The sequence below is a fragment of the Orcinus orca genome, chromosome 19, assembly GCF_937001465.1.
Source record: "Orcinus orca chromosome 19, mOrcOrc1.1, whole genome shotgun sequence".
Classification (NCBI taxonomy): domain Eukaryota; kingdom Metazoa; phylum Chordata; class Mammalia; order Artiodactyla; family Delphinidae; genus Orcinus; species Orcinus orca.
The window spans coordinates 41,808,756-41,831,955 of NC_064577.1; the positions used below are offsets into that span (position 1 = coordinate 41,808,756).

General features: G+C 54.9%; 1 protein-coding gene across 3 annotated transcripts; it reads left to right on the plus strand.

Annotated features, from left to right (window-relative positions):
• The first annotated feature begins 101 nt into the window (after nucleotides 1-101).
• On the plus strand, nucleotides 102-21,608 carry TNS4 (tensin 4). 3 transcript variants are annotated; one of them, XR_007473284.1, is made up of 14 exons: nucleotides 102-252; nucleotides 4,071-4,599; nucleotides 10,436-10,838; nucleotides 11,989-12,410; nucleotides 13,923-14,009; nucleotides 14,336-14,461; nucleotides 15,550-15,642; nucleotides 15,735-15,812; nucleotides 17,177-17,248; nucleotides 18,117-18,285; nucleotides 19,079-19,147; nucleotides 19,362-19,388; nucleotides 19,856-20,420; nucleotides 21,368-21,608. XR_007473284.1 is itself a non-coding variant. In XM_049701523.1 (13 exons), exons 2-13 carry the CDS (start codon nucleotides 4,161-4,163, stop codon nucleotides 19,995-19,997), a joined length of 2,127 nt encoding a protein of 708 aa, XP_049557480.1. In that variant the 5' UTR covers nucleotides 102-252; nucleotides 4,071-4,160; the 3' UTR covers nucleotides 19,998-21,187. The 3 variants fall into 3 exon arrangements, 2 of the variants coding, with proteins under 2 accessions (XP_049557480.1, XP_004282819.3); XM_049701523.1 differs by lacking the exon at nucleotides 21,368-21,608 and having other exon boundaries at nucleotides 19,856-21,187; XM_004282771.3 differs by lacking the exons at nucleotides 102-252; nucleotides 21,368-21,608 and adding an exon at nucleotides 3,379-3,546 and having other exon boundaries at nucleotides 19,856-21,187.
• The last annotated feature ends 1,592 nt before the right edge of the window (nucleotides 21,609-23,200 follow it).

Genomic DNA, 23,200 nt, shown 5'->3' on the forward strand with positions numbered 1-23,200 from the left:
CACCAGTGCTTCCCTTCCCCTGCCCATGCCAGCCCCACCTGAGCGGTCCAGACCTGTGGGTGGGGCCTGCCGCTGTCGGGCCACAGTAGGGCCTGGGAGGGAGGAGAAAGGGCGGGGCTGGCCGGCGGCTCTTAAGGCGGAGCTGGAGGTGAACTGCACCTCCCCCTACTCCTCACCTGGGCTCTGACAGCCTCTCTCCGTCCCAGAAGCCAGGAGTGAACACAGGAGTGTCTTGCCTGCCCGGGACACCAGGTAGGTGCCTTTATTCTTTAAGGAGAAAAGAGAGAGGCTCAGCTTCTCCACGTCTCCTGGGGCTCGGAGTGAAGGTGGAGAGAAATGGGGGAGAGGCTGGGCATGAGCGGAAGATGGTCTCGGGACCACATACCCGAGTTCTGCACTTTGGGAGAACTTAATCTGTAGCCCTCAGTGTACAGATGAGAGAACCGTGGTCCAGGGAGGGGAAGAGGCTTGCCCGGGGGGGCCCCCGAGGCTTGGGAAGGGAATGGACCCAGAACCCAGCCTCCTGCCTCCCAGCCCGGAGTCCCTGGGGCCTGGTCGTGAGCTGAGCCCCCGTGCTGGGCCCTTCAGAGAACACCAGGAATCCGGGGGTGGCGGCATGGCCTGCACTGGTCCTGCGGGTCCCTGCCTGCTGTCCCAGGGTCTGCTTCACTGGGTCTGGGTGGAGAGCATGGGACAATCAAAGTCACTCTTCGAGCAAGGCGGTGGAGTGGGGAATTGGGCTACTGGGGCAAGGTGCTTTGGGGGCGATTCAGCCTTCCCCCTCAGCCACCCTCTCCCTCCATTGACCTGGGCTTGTAGAAGGGAAAGAGTAAGTCAGGAGAAGAAGCTGGCAAAGAAATGGGTGAGGGGATTTGCCCAGGAATCAGGATCCCCCTGCCTCCAGAGCCCTTGGGAACAAAGAAAGAGATTCCGGTCCAGTGAGTGAGCGGGTCCTATAAAAAGGGGCCCTCCCTACCCACTACAGCCCGCCTACATACATACACACAGCACTGAGCCCAGGGACCTTCCCTTCACCTTTAGAGCAGGAAGGGAAGAGCTAGAGAAGTGTGCTGGTGGGGACAGGAGAGGGAAGATGTCCAGGAATAAAGGAGTGAGACCAGCCCTGGGAGGTCCAGTGGTGCTTCAGGGAGTGTTAAAAGTGAGAAGAGTTTGAAGAAGATCCCAAGGGGCTGCCTGCCGTTTGCTCGATCCCAGGCCTGTCCCGCTGGGTTCCGGAACCCCAGAACGGGCACAGAGGTGAAAGGGATCTTAAATCTATGAAGCAGTGGCGTAGAGTGTGGGACTCGGAGCCAAGACCACCTGGGTTCAAATCCCAGTTCCACTACTGGGTTCTGTGGGTTGTATGACCCCAGGCAAATCCCTTACCCTCTCCAGCCCCACAGGAAGAGTACCTTTTTCAAAGAACCATTGAGAAAATGAAATGAGTATGTTTTAAGTGTCTGTTATGATCACATTCCCATTATACAGTTGGGACAACTGAGGCCCAGAGAGGAACGGACACTTGCCCAACGTGGCACAAGATCACTTTCCAAATCAGTAGGCAGACATCCTGGGTCCGGGTCCTGGTTCTGGGGGAGGACCCAGGTCCCCAGTGTGCTCCCCAAGGACCGTAACCCCAGGCTCCTCTTTGAGGCCCAGCCAAAAACCCTGCAGGATGTGCTGAGATCCTGCCCTGACAAACCCAGGCCGCTTGGAGCCAAAGCTCCACGTCCTCAGCTGCCCCCAGAAAGGAGCTCGGAGGCCCGTTCCCTTCCACTGCCATTTTTAGACACGCTTCCCGGGCCTGGGATGCACCCGCCCCCTCCAGGACCTGGCCAAGGAGAAGTCTGGCAGCAGGGCTGGCAGGAGCCATGGGGGAGAAGAGGGTTCTGGCTTTTCTCATTAACTTACTGTGCGAACTTGGGGCAACTCACACCCCCTCTCTGGACCTCAGGTGTTCCTCGGCATTTGAACTCTGTGTGGTATAAGGAGCTAAGAGTCTAAAGTCCACAGCCTGCGTTTGAATCCCAGCTCTACCGCTTTTCTGGATGTGTGGCCGATACAGATTTCTTAACCTCTCTGAATCTCAGTATCTTCATCTGTAAAATGGGCTGGTAATAGGGATGCAGTACTTCCTAGGGTTATGAGAGGATTAAAAAGAGTTACCATAGGGAAAATCAGTGCCTGGCACATGGTGAGTGCCCAAAAAAACTGGGAGCTATTATTATTTATTATTATGATGGTATTATATTCTATTGATATATAAGCCCTTATTTCCAAGTAATATTTAGAATTGTCCAACTGGTTTCACAAGCAACACCTCGCTGGTTCCACACCACCCTCCAGGAGGGCACAAGGCAGGAATTCTTATTCCCATGTCACAAATGAGGAAACTGAGGGTCAGAGTTACACCTTAAGGAACTGTTTGAGCTGGGATTCGAATCTGAATCTTCAGACTCGAGAGTTCACATTCATTTCATTTGCCCCAGGCTGGTCGCAATGCCTTTTCCAACACTAGGGTCTGACTCTAAAGCAGGGTGTGGTGGAGGCATCTTAGAAGAAGAGAGAAGAGGCGTTGGAGGGTACCTTGGTCGGGGTGGGGGTGGGGGGCAGTGAGGCTCAGAGCAGGCAGTGGTAACGCAACCAGCCTATCCCAGCTCCTTACAGGTTTCTCGGCAGCCTCTGTTCCAGAACCTCTTACTTCCTGTAAGAAACCACTAACATGTGGCGTTAAGGCTAGACAAGGGGAAGAACTTCCCACATAAGGGAAAGGAGGAAGTTGGGACATCTTTTTCCCAGATGAGCCCCCAGGGAGTGAATATCATCTGATGATGTCACTCTTCAGATCAAAACTGTTCTGTGGGAGCTTCCCTGGTGACGCAGTGGTTGAGAGTCCACCTGCTGATGCAGGGGACGCGGGTTCGTGCCCCGGTCCAGGAAGATCCCACATGCCGCGGAGCAGCTGGGCCCGTGGGCCATGGCCGCTGAGCCTACGCGTCCGGAGCCTGTGCTCCGCAATGGGAGAGGCAACAACAGTGAGAGGCCCGCATACCACAAAAAAAAAAAACTATTCTGTGGCTCACCATTGCCCTCGGGGTTGAGTCAGCACTACTGAGCCCAGCCTGCAAGGCCCTGCAAGGTCTGGCCAGCCTGCCTTCCCCACCCCAACTTCCCCTCCATCCACCCTAGGTTCTCTCTGTTTCCCAGATGCTCAATATCTCCCCTGTCCATCAGGCCTCTGAATACACTTGCCTCCTCACCCCTACCTGGCTCGCCCAGCCAGCTCCTGCTTTTCCTTCTTGTCTCCCTTTATGTACCCCTTCCTCCAGGAAGTCCTCCCTGACCTCCCCAACTAGTGCCTACAGAGTCCCCTCTGCTTCCCCGCCTCCCCTCCTCCCCGATGGCACTGTTTATGATTGCTCACCTGCTTACCTGTCTGTTTCACCAGCTGGCCCACATGGAGTAGCAGCTAAGTGCAGGGGCCCTGACATCACGCAGTCTGGGGTCCAGTCCTGCTCTGACACCTGTTGGCCTGATGACCCTTGGGCAAGTTACTTACCTCTCTGTATCTCAGTTCTCCCATTATAAAATGGAATAATAATAGCATCTACTAACAGGGTTGTTATGAGGATTTTTAAAGGTTTTATGTGTAAATACTAGGGCATAGGTGCATAGTAATTACTCAGTAAATATTAGCTAGTATGTATTTAATAAATAAGGCTGGGACATAGTAAGTAGCCAACAAACGTCTATTGAAGTTATTTTATTTAATCATCACTTGTATAATGTTTATTATGTGCTAGGCATATTCTAAACATATTACAAATATCACCTCATTTTATAGATAAGGAAACCGAGGCACAGAGAAGTTAATTAACTTTCCCAACGTTGCACAGCTAGTAAGTGGTGGAGCCAGGATGCAAACCTGGGGCAGACTGGCTCCAGCAGCCGTGCTTTTAAATGAGTGAATTTAAATGAGTGAATAAATATGCCTTTGTTTGGGGGAAAGGAGCCCGGGGCTTCATCTACAGAATTTACTCAGTTCCCACCCTCGCTCTCGCTTCTTTCAGGTCCCAAGAGCTCCTGATTGGCAAGTGACATCTGTGGGATGTGAGGCTGGTTGGAAGCCAGAGGTAAACTGCCAGGTCACTACCCCCACTATGTCACAGGTGATGTCCAGCGCCCTGCTGGCAGGAGGCCCCGCAGTCGGCTTGGCTTCCTGTGAGGAACCCAGGAGGGCCCTGCACCCAGCACCCAGCCCCGGCCTGCCGCCCCAGTGTCCTTACTACACCACAGAAGGCTGGGGAGCTCAGGCCCTGATGGCCCCCATGCCCTGCAAGGAGCCCCCCAGCAGGCTCCAGCAGGCCCCACAGGCTGGAGCCAAAGCCGGCTGCCTCCTGCAGTCCCCTGGGGAGCAGGCCTCGGGAGCCTTGGAGGACCTTGGCTCCTACATTGACTTCTCGCTGGAGAGCCTCAACCAGATGATTCTGGAACTGGACCCCACCTTCCAGCTGCTCCCTCCAGGGCCTGGTGGCCCCTGGGCTGAGCCCAGCCAGAGCACTACCTCGAGGAGAAAGAAAGAAGATCCTGAAGCTTTGGGTAAGGAACTGGGGCACAGTGCCAGGAGGAGGGCTTGGGGACCAGACCTCATGAGGAAGGAGTTTTCTATCAAATCAGAGGAGCAGGGGAGGAGTGCTGTGCAGCTCTAAACAAGTTACTTAACCTCCCTGTTTTCTCTGCTCTATAACAGAGATAAATATAAGTAGCCCTCACTGTCCAATTCTCTTTGGTTCTTGAGTTTGGAAAGTGATGGATACCTGTTTTATGTAATTTTCAGAGAATTTAAATAAGCTAATATAGATAAGCATATTATACAATGCCATGTATATAAATGAGAGCTTGATAAATGTGGTGTCCCTGAATCTCACTGTTCTATGGTGTCTCTCTTAGGTCCTAGCCTGGGCACCCTGAAATTTTTATAGGAATGGTATTTTCACCTTACCCATAACAATAAATGTAAATAACTTCGATATAGGTAATAGTAAATATAGTAAATAATTGGGATGTGATGAATTTTTGAGTGTTTATTACTTTTGTTTTTAATATGTTATTTCATTGTAAGTTTGTGTAGTTTAATCTTTAGTAATGGTTTAGCCACTACTAAAGATTAAACTACACAAACTTACAATGTTTATATAATTTAGCTGGACAAAATCTTGAAAATTTAACCATCAGCTTTCATGAGCTGGTTCAAGCCAACTCCAGGATACCACCACGTCCAAGCGTATCCAGAAATCTCTGCGTCTGGCTTCAGTTTCCCAAAGAGTTTCAAGTACACTTTGAGGATGAGGGTCACGGAGCAGCAGCCCCATTAGACAGGCTGGAAGACTGAGGCCTCCAGGGGTTTAATCAGCGTGGGTTAGAGGGTGTGGTGAGGATTAGAGATGGGATCCAGGAGAATTTCTACTTATTGAGCATTTATCATTCTATCCAGGCACTGTGCTGAGCACTTAATAATTGAACCTTTGATCTTCCCAATCCACCTCCATGAGACAAATATTTTATCCCCATTTTACAAACAAAAAGACTGAGGTTGATGGACTTGTGGAAGGAGCCAGTCTAGCCTAATCACTGGAATCAGGCAAACCTTACACAAGCTGTTTACTTCACTTCTTTGCATCTCAGATTCTTCGTCTGTAAAATAGAGATGAGTTTGCACCTCAAAGGGTGTTGCAGGGATTGAAAAAATAACATTTCATGGGTGTTTATCACAAATCCTGGGACACCATAGGTCATGATAAATGGTGGCTGTTTGCAGTCAACATTGGGGTTGCGACTAAGACCAGCCCCAGGACAGGTTCAGGCTCTGGGTTGGAGGTCAGCCCGGCACACAGGTCCCTCTGGCAGCCAGGCTCCTGGTCTCCAGCCAGCCTTCTGCTCCTCCCATGGAGCACTGCCTGACAAGCCTAGTAGAAGAACCACCTCCAACCCTCAAGAGTCTTCCTGCTTCTTAAGGCCAGTCGTGGGCAGGTCTCTGCAGGAAAGGTGACTTGGGCCTAATTATCGCTGGCAGGAGCCAGCCTAGGACTTTAATGCTCATGCCCCAGGGTAGGGCTTCCATACACTCAAGGCCAGCTGGGGCAAGACCAACCTCTGTGGGGCGTGCACTTGTACAGGGTAAGGGTGTTGATAACAGAGTCCTTCCTCCAAGGGACCGATGGGCAGTTGTCTGCGTTCTCAGATGCCCTGGGCACAACCTGCCATCTTGAGGATGTGTCCACCAGACTCTGGGCGGCAGGGGGTGCCAGAGAGCAGCAGTGGTCAGAGGGGCCTGATGAAGACACCTAGCTCTGCCCTCGCTCCTTCTGATGGAATTTTTAAAAATCCTCTCCTCCAACCTCTGCCTGGACACCTGTGATGCCTGGGAGCTCACTATGTCCTCGGACAACCAGCAGGTCAGCTCCCCGTTAGAAAGTTCTCTTCCATCACTAAGAAGAGCGAGAGCCTGCAGGTCACTGGTGGCTGCACCTTGCTCCCCAAACCCTCCCCTCAACCACTGCTACTGGTGACAAAGCTCTCCCAGCCCACGGCACCACAGTGAGTTTTCATCCAGCCAAACGCATCCAGTGTGTAGAACTCCTCTGTTTGCACTCTCATCCATCCTACTTTCGGGGTGTTGAGTGGAAGACGTTCTGTAATTGTGATGCTAGCAGACGTTCACTGCTTCTCTTTGTCCTAACTTAGCAAAAGCAAAAATTAAACATCGGCGATCTTGTGTCGATCCCTCCCCTAAAAATGTCCAGATAGAGTTTTGTAACACATAATTCCACCCCGTGAAGGAAATACTGGAAACCTCATTTACAGATGAGAAGACTGAGGCTCAAGGAGAGGAAGCGATGGCCACAGTCACACAGCTAGTGAGTGGTAGGTCAGCTCAAAGCCCAGCCCTCTGAGCTCCAGAGTCCACGTTCTTGCCTTTCTCTCTTCCTTGGAGCTAGTTTCCTGCCCTCCAGGGCTTCAGTGAGGCTCCACCGCCCTAGTGCTCTCAAACCTTCATCGAGCTCCCTGCCTCTGCCTCTTGCTTACCTTCCTTCAGATTTACCCTGGGGGGAGGGGAAGGGGGTACCAGTCCCACAGGGAACATGGCTTCTGGAAGCAAATACCATATCCCTTCCTTTATCCTCTCCGCCACCCCTCCCCATCTTTGGAACAGGCCCCCGCGTTTTATGTTCCAGAATTTCTGCCAGGCAAGGCGGTTTGCCAATCCCAAGTGAAGGGTGTTTAACAACCGTCTCTCCAACCCTCCACCCACCTGGCCTGGTGCCAGGCGCCTGCATCCACCCAGCACTGCTCAGACTTGCCCCACGGGCCTGTAAACAGCCGGCTGCTCCCAGGTGATAGGGTGGCGGCCCTCCACCTGCCCAGCCACATCCACCCCGGGGCAGCAGCGGGAGTGACTCACAGCTCTAGGACACCGCCCTCCCTTCCGGCCCGCCTCCACTTGCCTGGCCCCCAAGCAAGGCCTTTCTTTGGTAGGTGTTCGGATGACCCTGTGAGTAGGACACAGAGCTTCACCAGGCCGAGAGACGCCCCCTGCTCCAAAGCAGTCAGGCACCTTCTCACGGTCAAGGTCTTGGGGAAGGGTCCTGAGGAGTCCCTCCCCGTGGAAGAGCCCACCCCCCCCCCCCAAACAGAGAACAGGAGCAGGGCTCAGTTTCTTCAACCCTTCTGAGCCTTGCTTTCTCGTCTGTTACATGGAATTAAGAATGTTTCCTACTTCGATCGAGTCATGAGTATTAAAAGAACTAACACGGGTAACGTGTCTGTAGCAGCGCTGGTGCACGGCACTCAGTAAATACCAGCCTTTATTAAAAACGGTGCAATAGGGCTTCCCTGGTGGCGCGGTGGTTGAGGGTCCGCCTGCCGATGCAGGGGACGCGGGTTCGTGCCCCGGTCCGGGAAGATCCCACATGCCGCGGAGCGGCTGGGCCCGTGAGCCATGGCCGCTGAGCCTGCGCGTCCGGAGCCTGTGCTCCGCAACGGGAGAGGCCACGGCAGTGGGAGGCCCGCGTACCGCAAAAAAAACCCAAAAAAACAAAAAAAAAAAACGGTGCAATAAATGTGAGCTCCACCGCCACGTTTCTCCAAGCCTCAGTTTCCTCCTCTGTAAAAGCAATGCCTGCTGGCACTGGGCATAAAGGCGCTTGTGAGGCTTGAGAGGATTATGGGTATAAACACTATAAAATCCTATTAAAAAAAAAAAGTGCTTGCCAACCTCGCAGAAGAATCCACCCCATTCCAAGACTTCTTCTCTTTCAGAGCCCACAATACATTGTGCCAGATATTCTACTCTTGCCCTCAGCAGTGAGACCCCCACCTTAGCCAGAGAGTATTAGCCATCTGGCCAATACTGCCCCCCAGAAGCAGGCAGGCAGGAGATGCTCCTTGAAGCCCACCATGGACCATGCTCCAGGCTCCATTCATCGTGTATTTCATCCTCACCGCAACCTTGGAAGGGTGGTTTTAGATCCCCACTTTACAGATGAGGAAACTGAGGCTAAGAGCAGTTAGGAAAATTACCTGATGCTTCTTGGCGGGAAAGTGGCGAAGCCAAGACTCACACCCAGGTTTGTCGACAAAGCCAGGCCTGTCCCTCCACCTGCTGGGACAGCATGCCAGCGCCCCTCATCTGATGCAATCCTCCACCCCCACCTGGCCCACGCAGGCTCAGACAGAAGCAGTAGCCCTGAGTAGGGCCAGAAGGTCCTCTCCAGGAGCGGGCTGGGGCAGGCAGGGACTCCACAGTCACGCTGGGTGGGGGGATGGTGCGTGTGCCAAAGCCCAAGGGGGTGGGAGGCTGGCAGATAGGAGCCGAGGGTGCAATTTCCCACCGACTCTGCCCCAGATTCCATTTGGGGAAGCCAGAGGCAGGACTCACAGCCCTCCAGAGGGAGAAGCTGGGTAACCCCCATCTTCCACCACCTTTCCTAGAACAGCACCGAGGACAGCTCCCCTCCCCCAAGTCAGGAGGAGAGGTGCCCATCCTCACCATGGGAGAACCACAGGGTACCCCACTCTAGGAAGGAACAAGGTCTCAGAACAAGAGTCCTAGATGTCCCCACTGGTGAATGGAAAGAGCATCAGAGTGAGTCAGCAGCCTGGGGTGCTAAGAGGCCCACAGCTCAGTAAGGCAGCATGCCCTGCCCCCAGAGAGTTCTCGCTCTAAAGCTAACCCTAAAGCGAACTCCTCAACCTCCAAGGTGCACCCCGATCGCCAGGAATCTCGCTAAAATGCAGATTCTGATTCAGCAGGTCTGGGGTGAAGCCAGAGATTCTGCACAACTTCCCAGCTCCCGGGTGAAGTGGTGCTGCTGCGCTGGGGACCACAGCGGTGCGGCCCAATGCACACTGGAATCAGCTGAGGAGCTAAGCCACCCTGAGGCCTGGGACCACCCCCAGAGGTTCTGGTCTAATTGGCACCGGACGGAGCCTGGGCTTTAGGACCTTTATAAGCTCATCGGGTGATTCTAGCATGCAACCAAGCTTGAGAACCCCTGCCTGCATTGCAGGCACAGACATAGAAATAGCCTTCACAGGCCTGGGTGATAGAGGCATCCGAAGATGTGACTGGTGCAGTCATTTCAGCCTGGGGAGTGGAACCCACATGAACGAGAGGATCTCCCAGTTTTAAAGGACTTACTATGTGCCAGATGCAGTGCCCTGCTGCCTACATTCATCTCCATTCATCCTTACTGTAACACTAAGAGGCTGCGTACAGCTGCCCCATTCTACGGGCGTGGAAACTGAGGCTCTAGGTGGTGAAGTCATTTGGCCAAGCTCTCTCAGAGAGTAAGTGGCAGGGCCAGATCTGAAACCCAGGTCTGTCTACCTCCAGGACCCGTGTTCGTGGCACTGCCTCTCCCCACCCAAGGGAAGATGTCACAGAGAGGGTGACTTTGAAACTGGGCCCTGAAGGTGGAGCTGAACGCTGATCCTGATTCCAACAAACTTCTCTCTGGGCTTCAACTTCCTCATCTGTATAAGAAAGGGGAGGGACTTCCCTGGCAGTCCAGTAGTTAAAACTCCATGCTTCCACTACAGGGGGCACGGGTTCTATCCCTGGTCGGGGAACTAAGATCCCGCATGCCGCACAGCTTGGCCAAAAATTAAAAAAAAAAAAAAATATATATATATATATATTATAATATAAAATATATATATATATATATATACACACACACACATACGTATATATATGTGTGTGTATATATATATATGTGTGTGTGTGTGTGTATATATATATATATGTGTGTGTGTGTGTGTGTGTATGTATAAAGAAAGGGGAGACCAGATGGTCTTGAGGACACTTCCAGCATCCTTGTTCTGCGAGTCCAGTCTCCCTGGTTTCACCAATGCTCTGTTTCTCTCCCCAAAGATATAAAGTACATCGAGGTGACCTCGACCAGATCAAGGTGCCACGACGGCCCCCAGAGCTGCTCCAGCCCATCTGTCACCCCACCCTTGGACTCCCCTGGCTGTGGCGGCCTTCTCCTTTCCAGAGACATCCCCCGAGAGACTCGGAGCAACAGTGAGAGCCTCATCTTCTCCGGGAGCCAGGGCAGGGGGCACCAGCGCCCCTCTCCCCCCGCGGGGGCGCCCTCCTCTCATCCCCCACCCTCTCCCAGCATCTCCATCCCTGGAATGGGAAACAAGGCCTCAGGCCGCCATGGCTTGGGCTCCCCACTGGTGGCTTCCCCAGCCTTGGAGAAGGGGCTGGGGAGCAGGGTCTCCATGCTGTCAGCCAGCCCAGCATCTGATGTCAGTTACGTGTTTGGAAGGTAGGTCACTCCCACTGCAGCTTCTGACGTTGCCTCCACAACTCACACACACACACACACACACACACACACACACACACACAGATGCATCCTAAAATCACAGAGGGACACCCTACTCTTTCTGAGCAAAAGCTGGGCATGTACCAAAAATAAAAGTGAATGTTCTCTTTTATGCCATCACAGCCATTTGGTTCTCAAGCTTTCCTCAAGCATTTAGAATATGATTCAATATACAAAAATCTTGACTTCTACCTACCTCTCGGGAAAAGAACCACACTGCATTAATGAGGCTCACCTGTATCCTTTCCAGCCTTCCTACAGCCCATCTGTAGGAAGGATTTTTTTTTCTTTTAATTTAAAAAACCCCAAACACAGGATGTAAACAGAATCAGGGGGTCTGGAATGAACCATCCAGGAAAGAAAAACCTCCTTCGTCTTTGTTCCTGGCAAAATCTAGCAGGAAGGAGACAAAACGGCCTGGGCATTATTTATAATCGCCCCAGCCCAATTCTCCGCAGGCCTCAGAGCAGAGCCACACGCATACCCTTCCTGCCCAGGAAGAGCAAACCCCAGGACCTCTGTCCCCCATACCAACCCCAGAGCCACTGTGCCAAGGCAGTCCCTGGCAAGGAGACTGGGATTCCACAGCCATGCCCGCTGGCACAGGCCTCTGAGCTCAGGGATAAGCCTGGTTGGATGCAGAGCTGGCCTCCTTCTCTTCCTCCAGCTGGGGAATTCCGTCTGCATGGGCCATGGACATGGTCCAGCTCTGGTCCAGCCTGTGTGCAGGACTCTTGGGAGCGCTGGGGGGCTGGTGTGACAACTCAGTTGGACCTGCCTAGCTGGGAAGGCAGAGGGAATAGAGTCCAGCCTAAGCCCATGTGACCTGCGGGGGGCCAGCCCACTGGCTACTTTAATTGACCACAGACCCTGCAATGCAGGTACACTCCTGTATCCTTCGGCATCCCTTGGGGATCAAGTGGGCATACCCTTTGCTCAGGGCTATGGGGTAGGGGGGTTGGAGTATGCACTACTCTGACCAAAGCCATGGGTACCTAGATCACTAAATTCCAGAGTCTAGCTCTGGCCCCTAAGTGTCCACCCCCACCCGCTAAAACTCTGCCTGTCTGGTGCTCTCCCCATGCCACAGCCAGTCCCTCCTCCGCTCCAGCATCTCCAGCCATCAGTCATCTTCGAAATCCTTGGAAAGCCCCACCAGCTCTTCCTCCAGCCTCCACAGCCTTGGCCCAGGGTCCTTGTATACGAGAGCCAGTGACCTCCAGGTCCCCAGCCACCCCACCCCGAGCACTGGCCAGCCCAGAGCAACCCATTCCTCACCACTGGCCGAGGAACATGCCAGCAGCTGTCCCCCATCCATCACCAACTCCATGGTGGACATACCCATCGTGCTGATCAACGGCTGCCCAGAACCAGGATCTCCCCCATCCCAGAGGACCCCAGGACACCAGGACTTTGTCTGCCCTGGGGCTACTTCTTCCAGCAACCCCTGTCCAGCCACCAGGAGCCACAGCCAGACCCTGCCAGATGCCCCTCTCACCACATCCCCAGAGGGTAAGTTGTAAACCGATCAGTACCTCACACTTTATGAGGTTTGGCTAATGTGGAATAGACAAAGCACCAATGCATTTGCTTCTGCAACAGCAGGTCAACCAACACACTGATTAAGTATCTACTGTGTGCCTAGCACTGTGCCACAGAGTAGAGACACAGTCTAGAAAGAGAGAAAAAAAACAAAGGATCACTGTAGAGTGGGATAAACACAGAGGTAAAGAGATGTTCTAAGTCTTATGGGGCTACAGAGGAAGGAGTGAGACTTTTCATCTGGGAACTGAAAAGGCTGGAAAGTGGATCAGAAGTCGATGGCCAGAGCAGGAGAGGAAGGGCAGTCCCAGCAGAGGGAACATCCAGGCCATGGTCACGAAGGTATGGAAGCACGTGGCATGTTTAGGAAATGACTGGAATGTTGGGTGCGGGATGAGGTCATCGGGAGTAACTTGGGCCCAGATTGGGAAAGATCTTGAATGCCAAGCAAAAGAGTATACTTTACCCTTTAGGCAATAGGGGACCATCAGAGACTCTCAAACAGGAGAGCGATGGGGTCAGAGACACACGTTCAATCAATCACTCTGGCAGCTGCGTGGCAGATGGATTGCAGGGCCTGGCTTGGCAGGGAGAGTAGATTTTCTTTGGTTCTGTTTGGGTTTTCATCACAAAGTGGTCCAGGGCAGGGCAGAGGGTGGAGGAGAGAAGACAGAGCCAGGAGACCCTCAGGATATGGAAGCAGCAGGCTCGATGACTAACCCAAGAGAGGGAGAGGGAGAGTCAGTCCTAACTCTGACCTTGGTGGATGACGTTCGCAGCCAGGGGGTGGACAGGGTAACGGAGACAATGCATTCCAGTTCAGACAGCTAAAAACCACAAAACAGCAAACACCCTCCTTCCCGTAGTCTGTGACTACAGGCGTCCAAAAAGAACAAAAGGCCCAAAGCAGTAAACACAGAGGCTGAGCTCAGCACCCCCAGGGTGTTTCTCTCCCAGGAGCAGAGCCCACGGCTCCCTCATGGCTGAGCCACGAGGCTCCCGGGCCTCCCAGTCCTCACTGGGCCACAGACGTCAAGGTACTCCTGGGGGATGTGAAATGCTCACTGTACCCCGCTGCTCGCTCCCACCCAGGAAGCCGTGTCAGTGCAAGCAAGAGAAAATTAGGTGACGAGTATGCCTTTGCAGCTGCTCTGATCTGTTCCTAGGACAAATCGTTTGCAGATTTCAGTACATTTTTTATAATGAGTTACTCTCAGCTGGCCGCGACACACCTTTTCAAGACGCCGAAACTGAGAACCACTGCTCTCTGCCTTAGGGACCCAGGAAAATGGGCATCTTAGCATCTCAAAGAGCACGTTTACTTAGCCTAAAGGGATTTTGCCCCTTTAGGCATCTGGAGATCCAGTGGAGTAGGGGTAGGGGAGGGTGGGTTGAATGGCACTGCTGGGTGGAGGAGGGGGTCGGGTCTCTCAGCTCCCCTCTCTCCAGTCTACGGGGTCCCCCTCCTCTGTCTGTCTCCAGGTCCTGCCAGGGACATGCAGCCCACCATGAAGTTTGTGATGGACACGTCTAAATACTGGTTTAAGCGAAGCATCACCCGAGAGCAAGGTAAAAGGGAAGCCCTGTTTTAGGGGATGAGTGACCCAGGAATCAGGTCCAGGTCCTGGCACCCCACATGGGGCAGATGGGGCCCTGGGTCCATGTAGAGGAGGGAACGGCAAATGGCAGGTCCAGGGAAGGGGGGTGTCCCGTGAACCCCATGACCTGAGGAAATAATGACTGCAGCAGGAATGGTGGAGGTTAGACAATAGAAAGGACTTCCTGGGAACCAAAGGTGATTCTGTACCATCTGCTCTACGGAGACCCAATGGGGCTGAGGCACAGAGGGTGTTCGGGTTCGGTGGGGACTGTCTCTGACCCAAGGATTGTTTCAGCCATCGAGCTGCTGAGGAAGGAAGAGCCGGGGGCTTTCATCGTGAGGGACAGTTCTTCATACCGAGGCTCCTTCGGTCTTGCCCTGAAGGTGCAGGAGGCCCCTGCACCTGCCCAGAACCGAACAGGTAGGCACCTGTCTCTGTCCTCACTCAAGACCTCTAGGAGGCAACAGGGTGTGGTGGGTTCCAGTCCCGGCTCTGCCCCTGGCTTGTGGGGTGACCTTGGGCCTGTCCCATAATGACTCCTGGGAGGAGGGCCTACCTCAGCCCCCTCCCCGCTGCCCCCCAGCACTGAGGCTCCCCGAGTCCCCAGATTCCCTGCTCTACCCTTGTGGTGGGAAGAGGAGGATGGTCCCAGCACCCCTCCAGGCTGCTCTCTTCTAGGTGCCCACCTCTGTCCAGACCGGATTTCTTGTGAGGGAACCTAATGTAGTAATAACATGTGTGCTAGCTTAACCCCGCATACAACACACATCGATGGGGCATCCACCCTGCCCCAGGCACTGTGCAAGGCACCAGGGAGACCTCACTGGGGAGAGAGATAGAAACAGATCATTACATTACAAGGTACCTGGGTCACAGCCCCTCACCTAAGGCCCAGGACTGTAGCTCTCACACAACAAATGGGTGAGGTAACAGACACTCCCAGAGGAAGTTAATGACCCCCCAGAGCAAGGAAGTGATAGAGCGAGAGGATTAAAAACCCCATATCCACATTCTCTACACCACGCCTCTCTGTTTAAATAAGAAAGTGACCTCTGGGCAGTGTTAGTTATCAAGGAAGCCTTGCCAATGAGCCCAAAGAAAGCAGGAAGCTGCAGGCTGGTGAGGAGGCAGGGGCGTGGTCCCCCCTCCCAGGGCCAGCCTGGCGCCAGCAGGGACCATCTGGTGCAGAATAATAGCACCTGGGAGGGGGTGGGTAGGGAGAGAGGGAAACCAGGCCGGGGAGCTGTGATTTGATCTAAACAGCGCTGGCAGCCATCCCTGATGGCTGTTGAAACCGAAAGAAAGGTCTCCTGAAAAAAGAATTACTGGACACAGAAGCCTTTGAGCAAAGGTGTGGGCACCTCCTTCGTGGGAGGCCTTGAGGATAGGATTCCTACCCGCTGTCCCACCCAGAGGCAGAGGGATGGACAAGTTAACCTCCGGATGGGCCCCGAGGAGGCGGGTCAGGAAGTGAGTCGCACTCCCATCCACATGCTTTCTCTGTCCAGGCGAGGATAGCAGCGACCTCATCCGCCACTTCCTCCTCGAGTCTTCTGCCAAAGGGGTGCATCTCAAAGGAGCCGATGAAGAGCCCTACTTCGGTGAGCTGAGCATCTGTAGCCCCCAGGCCCCTGGGGTGCGGGCGGGTGGCCTGGGGAAGGCCTCCTTATGCTGGGCTCCTGTTTCCTTGCAGGGAGCCTCTCTGCCTTCGTGTGCCAGCATTCCATCATGGCCCTGGCCCTGCCCTGCAAGCTCGTCATCCCGAAGAAAGGTGGGCTGGGTCCCCAGACCTGTTTGTTCTCAGTAGAAAGGTTCCTGCGGGTCACTTCTCACCTTATTTAGGGATCATTTTAGTGGCATAGTTAAAAGTGCACACTCTGGGGGAATTCCCTGGCGGTCCAGTGGTTAGGACTCGGCACCTTCACTGCCGAGGGCTTGGGTTCAATCCCTGGTCGGGGAACGAAGACCCTGCAAGCTGGCCCACGCAACCAAAAAAAGAGAAAAGAAACAAAGTGCGTGCTCTGGAGTCCGTCCACGTCTCCACTTCCTGGCTGTGAGAATTTGAGAAGGTCAACCTCTCTGAGCCTCCATTTCCTCATCTATGAAAGGAGCACAGTCACCATCACACCTCCTTCCAGGACTGGTGTGGGGGTGCAGCGAGAGAGCTCAGGCAAGGCTCTTGGCACAGTGCCTGGCGCAGAGCAGATCTTAAGAAATAGTAGCTCCTTCCTCAAGAGGATGAAAGGAGCATAAATCTGCCCGTTCGGTGAGGTTTGGTTTTTCCTTCTGGGTCCAACGCTTGCTGGGCACCCTCTCCTTCATTCACAGCTCACTCCAACCCTGTGAAGTAGGCATTGCTGTTATCCCCATTTCACTGCTAAGAAAAGGAAGGTTCGAATTTGAACCGAAGTCTCTCTTGCTGTCTTGTTCCAAAGTGTTCAGGGCACTAACAGAGAGCAAAGGACACGGCTGTATCATGAAAATCAAGGAAGAGAATTATGAGAACAAATAAGTGATCAATGGGTGAAATTTGGGAAAGAAAGAAAGAGAGAGAGAGAGAAAGAGAGAGAGAGGGAGGGAGGGAGGGAGGGAAGGAGGGAAGGGAGGAAAGGAAGGTTCAAGGCATTAAGTAACTTGCCCAAAGGCACAGAGTCAGATCTCCACCCAGATCAGGAAGCCCCATCCGAAGCTTACAGCCCAACGCACCCCCAGACGTGCCCACACCTCAGGGTGTGCAGGAGAGCCACTAGGGGGGTTCTGGGAGAGGAGTCAGGGCCAGGGGAGCCCCTGGTGTGGTGATGGCGAGAGCCCCCCTGCTTTCTGCATTTGGCCTGGGTTTCCGGTGGGGTCCCAAAGAATGAGGAAGTCGGGGGCCTCTGAGGCCAGGTCGCTGCCGCAGTCCAGGGGCTGGAGGAGGGAGGGATCAAAAGGCTCGCCAGCGAGGCTTTTGGGGAGCCCGAGGCGGCTGTTTGCCTCATTACAGTAATCACACCTGGTTTCTCGGCCAAGTCACTTCCCGAAGGTGTGGGTGGAGGTGGAAGAGGTTCAAAGGGCTGAAGGAGGCCTGTTCCTAGGAGGGGGGTCCACTGACTGCACCCCCACCCCCTGGGGGCCTGTTCCATTGCTTTGGCTCAGAATTGGGAGGTGGAGACGGGGCCTCAGACCTCTCTGCAGACGGCCGGGCCTCCTGCCTGAAGAAATCTGCGGGTGAGTGGTATGGGGCAGGGGGAGGCTCCAGGCTTGGCTGTGCCCACCCCCCGCAGGGCACCTCCCAGCCCTGTGCACACGCAGGTCCACACGTGTTTCCCATTGCAGCTTTATTTCTTGTCTTTAACAAGGTGCCACATTCCTCCCCCTCCCTGTGAGCCAGGAGATGAGAGGCTGCAGGCGGTGGGCCAGGAGGAAGAGGGGCAGGAGAGGAGGGGCACAGTGAGGCTTACACCTCCTCCTGCACACACGGGTTGAGGGGGGCACATAGATGTGCTGGGGTCTCGCTGGGTCTGAAGGACCTGCCCTGGGGGTGGGATCCTCTGTGGAGTGTCAGGTCCGGGTTCTGGGGTCTTCTACAGGGGAAGGGTCGTTCCTCCTCGCGCCCAAGGGCCAGGCACGGGTCAGCACTTGTCTGAGTGACAGCTTCTACTCTGTGCCCTGAGCACGATGGCCCCCTCCCCATTCCTGTCTCCTCTTCCTTCTCTCAGCAAGGAACCAGGGCCCCAGGGGGAGGGTGGGGAGGGATGGAGGCAGCATCAGCCATGGGACGGAGGAAGGCTTGCCTGGATGCCCCTACGTACAGGGCAACATCCCCTCCCTTGCCCCCTGCTGGAGGGCCAGGGGCCAGAGCAATGCAAGCAACAGATGACCCCAAAGTCCCCTGGGGTTGGTCCCAAATTTCAGTGGCCCATACACTCCCTGCCCACCTGTCCGGTGGCTCAAAGAGGAGCCCTGCTAGATTTCCAAAAAAGGAAGGTACTCCTATCCCCTGGCTCTGGGCAGAGGGCCAACCAGGGCCTGGGTGACCTCCACCCCCCAGTGCATTCTGGCAGGGCTCCAATGCAGTATCTGCACCCCCCCCCAGGTTGCCACGCCCTGTACCTGAGCTCCGTGAGCGTGGAGACCCTGAGCGGAGCCCTGGCTGTGCAAAAGGCCATCTCAACCACATTGGAGAGGGATGTCCTCCCCACACCCACCGTGGTCCACTTCAAAGTCACCGAGCAGGGCATCACCCTGACTGACATCCAGAGGAAGTAAGGGGCTTCCCTTGCCTTGGGGCTGAGGGCTGGGCAGGGTAAGCTGGAGGGAACGGCTGAGACTGCTGTGGAGGAGTAATGGAGATGGAGTTCAGGCTCCTGGACCCAGCAGGGTCAGTGACGTGCTGAGTGACTCCAGGCAAGTTCTCTGCCTTCTCTGAGCCTGAGTCCAATGACCTCCTGCCAAAGTCCCGCTTCATCATGACCGATGGATTTGGAATTAACCAAGTCATTGGGCACTGATTCAATCTGTAGCCACTGATGGAACTTCTCCTGTAGGCCAGACTCTGGCTGACCCGTGAGATCACTCCTTCCCAGGCTCAGGGATTCAGTCTAGCATGATCCTGGTCCTGGGCTGGAGGAATAAGAGATGACCAGATGCTGGGAATTCCCTGGTGGTCCAGTGGTTGGGACTCCGCCCTTACACTGCCGAGGGCCCCGGTTCCATCCCTGGTGGGGGAACTAAGATCCCACAAGCTGCGCGGCACAGCCAAAAAAAAAAAAGAGAGAGATGACCAGATGTAATTCCTATCTTCATTAAATGACGTGACAGGCAGTGGGGGTGGAGCAGGTGGTAGAAAACCCCAACATATAGGACAGAAGGGAGACGCACTTCATGAAAGGAGAGAAGTGCAAACGCATGCCCAGCAGTGGGAAGGGTCACGGCAGCCTGTCAGGGGTCGTCAAACTGAGAGCTTCTTGGAAGACAGGGAGCTGGAGATGGTGGAGGTGAGGCAGGACACTGGGATGGGCTCTCACCAGCTCCCCTTCCCTCCCGGTCTCTTCCCAGGGTGTTTTTCCGGCGCCATTACCCCTTCGCCACCCTCCGCTTCTGTGGCATGGACCCCAAGCAACGGAAGTAAGTTCAAATCTAGCCACACTAAGAAGACCCTGGGATTCGGATCCCAGACAGAGCCTGTGAACCTCAAGGGGTCAGGAGCAACAGAATGAGGGGGAGGGGGACATGGTGGGAGCGGGGACAAAACTGGCCATTATCTCCCGAAGCTCAGCCAGACTCCTGTGAAATGGAGCAAAGAATCGGTACTCAGAACTGTCGTGTTCCTTTCCCACAGGTGGCAGAAATACTGCAAGCCCTCCCGGTAAGGCTTTCCTGTCCACTCAGTCGCCATGAGAGGTCTCCCTCGGGGAGGCCTGGACACAACATGGGGAGGGAGTGAGGGAAAGAAGGAGGCCCCGCCCTGATCTTAAAAGCCCATGGGTTTGATGGCGGACGGCACAGGCCCCGGCCCTCAGGGAGCCACCAGTTTGATGTCTTATGTGGGAGGCGCAGGCTTTAGTCTGTAAGGATGCCTCAGGCTGATGGCCAAGACACACCTTCGCCCTCAGGAAGCTTCGACTCTGATGGGGAATACACGGGTCGTGTCCTCAGGCGCCCCCATTCCAAAGGAGGGAAACCCAGATCTTAAACTCAGGGATCTCTCGGTCTGACAGGGGAGGCTCCCATCCTAATGAGGTGCTGGGCTGGGGAAGGGCGGGGAGGAGAGCTGCTCCCAGCCTGGTACCTCCCTGGGTCCCACCCCTCACTCAGGCTCTCCTCTCCCATCAGGATCTTTGGGTTTGTGGCCAAGAGCCAGACCGAGTCACAGGAGAATGTGTGCCACCTCTTTGCGGAGTATGACACTGTCCAGCCAGCCTCGCAGGTCATCAGCCTGGTGGGTGCTCTGCTGCAGGACCCAGAAAGGATGTAGGGGAGGGAGCTTCCTGTGTGTCTTCCTAGGCACCCCAGTGGGCTTGCTCAGGATGCCCCCTCCAGCCTGAGCAAGAGGCCTCTTACCACCCTGATGGACCAATCCCCTGGACTGGAGGAGAACGGTACCAAGTTGAAACCCTTGAACTCAGTATGACCTTCAGCGGTGACCTTCATCCAGACCCCCCCCCAACCCGGGCCTCAGTTTCTTTAACCTTAAAGGAGGCCCACAGCAGGATCAGCTGTTCTTCTCAGACGTCTGTGGGCATCTTAACAAGCTCCCTGTGATTCTGAAGCACACCCACATCTGAGGACCCCCCACACGAAAATAACCTCTGAAGACCCCTGACTCCATCCTCCTGGACACTCCGGACACAGTAGCCTGAGCTAGAGACCCGTGACCCCTGCTTCAGGCCAAATGCAGGTATGGGGTCGGGACTTCTGGGCCCTGGTCCAAGGCTGGCCTGAGAGCAGATGGGTTGCCAGCACCGAGGACCAAAGGAGGGATGGACTGACTCTCTTTCCCTCCATATCTCTTCCTTTCCCCATTTCGCTGACAGCGTATTGAGCTGCTATTCCCAGGGCAAAGCTAGATCCGCCTGCCCTGGATTCTTCAGCCAACATGGCCCTTGTTGCTAGGCAGGTTAACAAGTGTAAACTTGCCCCCATGGTCAGAGATGACCCAGCTGTCCTCACGATCTTGATGTCTAATCCCTTCCATTGTCCTCACGATCTTGATGTCTAATCCCTTCCATTGCAAATGAGCATCAGCTCCATCTTTTCTTTCAATTTCTCATAAGCGACTGTCCCCAACTGCCCTGGTGTTACTTGTGTCACTCACACCTGGGGGTGGCGGCAGCGAGACCTCTGTTCACTCAAGCAGACACAGGAGCTGGCTCTCTCTGGTTCTGCCTCAGCCCCAGTCTTGCTGAGTCCTCTGTGCTCCAACAACACACACACACTCACTCACACACACACACACACACACACACACACACGCACACAGAGCCCTCTACAGTACTGTGGCGGCAACTGACCTTGTAACCACATGGGGGCAGCAGAGAGTCAAGAATGCAAACAGGCAGCCACCCCAAGAGGCTTGGAGAAGCTGGGTGGTCTTTCCCGCCCCACCCACACCCCCCTCAACCCTAACCCTAACCCATTAAGACCCCCAAGAATCTGGAATTGTTTGTCTAGCAGACCTGGGGTCCTAAAGAAACCAAACTATGAGAGTAGAAGATAAGACTCAGAAAAGAAGCCCGTTTTTGCTCCATGAGGGACCAGTGCCTGCCCCCGCCCAGCTGGGGGCCCTGCCAGAGAATCATTATCTTTGGCCAGAGTTGGGCCTGAAGGGTTATTATTTCAACCCAGAAAACCAAACCGGACTGAAGCGGCCCTGGGCTGGCGGGACTGGCTGAGACCAGCACCCCCAGCCTGTGGTCAGGCACTGCCCCACCCTGGAGACTACGGAATCCAGACAAGGTTCTCAAGGTCACAGTGCCCACGTTCTCAAGGTCACAGCCTGGGAGCTGGCAGAGAGCACCCCCCCCCATATATCTATGGGGGCCTTGTAGCTCCCATCATGGAAAATAAAGTGTCTGTCTTTGCACAAGAGTTGGTCCTATGGTATTCAGGGCTATCCCCTCAGAGATGGAAACCTGAACAGAAAAGGGGACCTGGCTGGGCAGGTGGCAGCTGTGTCTGAGAGAAGACCACGTGTGCCACACCCCTCCCGCACCCCTGGCACGGCAGGACAGTCTCCACTGACTTCCACTTCATAGCCGTTGCTTAAATCATTCTGGGTACCCCACGTGTCCGACACACCCATTTTCCTTCTTCACGACCCCTTTCCTGCCACTGTGCCAGGAAGACAGGAGGCCCGGGCTCTCCCGTGCGTGCCAGGGCTGAGGTGAGCACGTGTGACAGCCCTCCCAGCTTCCAGAGTCTCACTCGGGCTCCCTGAGGGAGGGGAGAGGCTGGTGAAACATAGGCAGCTCAAGAAAAGTCCAGAAGAATCCCTGAACCCAGATGAACCCTGAGCTACCAGCCCAGTCCTGGAGACCTGGGCAATGGCCCCATCATTCATCCTGGTTCTGCCTCCAGTCTTGGGGTAATGCCCCCCCAGACCCGTTGCAGTTAGGGACTCAAGGTGGACAGGCCATGGAAAGCCTCGCCGAGTGGTTCAGAAGGGGCTGCACCGATGTCCCTTTCCTACAGAGCCTTGGGAAGGGGAGAGGTGCCGCTTCTGTGCAGACTGAGCTGTGTGACCCAGTGGCAAGGGCTGCTCTGGAGGAAGTGAAGAGACCTTCCCAAGAGACCTTGAACCACCACTGAGAAGCCCCTGCCACCCCTCCCACTGCCCAACTGCAGTTCCAGAGGGGGCCCCTCTCAGCCCCCCGCCCAGCCCCCTCCCTGGCCCTGGACAGAGTCCACGGGAGGTAATGACCTCTACTGCATTTACATAGCTCATCTTTCCTCTAGGAAGATTTCATAGAGAACTTGACCTTTGCTAATGGGCAGAGCCGCCAGCCCAGCAAGGGCAGAAGGGACGGACCTCCACCAAGGCAGGAGCTGGGAAGGGAGGGGTCTTTGCACCCATGCAGGGACACCCAGGGGTTTCCTCTCCAGGCTTTGCAGTCCTGGATCTTAAGCCTCTCTCCCCCGTACCCACAATGTCATGTCTCCCGACTTTCCACCCTGCCGCATCCCTTTCTCATCCTTCTCTCTACACATAAGTACACCATCCCTCCCTCCTCCCCCCCTCCCAGGGTCTCTCTCCTTCCTCACTCTTCTTCTCATCATACCTTCTCCACCCACCCACCCCCAAACCCATCCTCTCCCCCTTTACAGAAAAACCTTCCTACTCTTGTCCCATTTAATCCCCTCGCCCCTCTGCCCCTGGTGGCTGGACCCACAGCAAAGCCCAGCTGCTGCTGGAGTTGATGGGAATGGAGGACAGCAGCCCGCTGCGCCACCAACCATTTCTCAAAACCCAGATTCCCATGTCCTCCAACCCCTGCCTCCTCCCTGGCTACAGAGTGGACTCCCCACAGAGCTGAGGCACCCTCACCCCTACCCCATCTGACCAGCCAGCCCCCATACTCACCTCCCACAGGTGGCTCACCTCTGCTTTCATCCTCAGCCCCTAACACCCTACCCCCACCCCCTACCCCTGGTCCTAACTCTCATGCTATCCAATAGGCT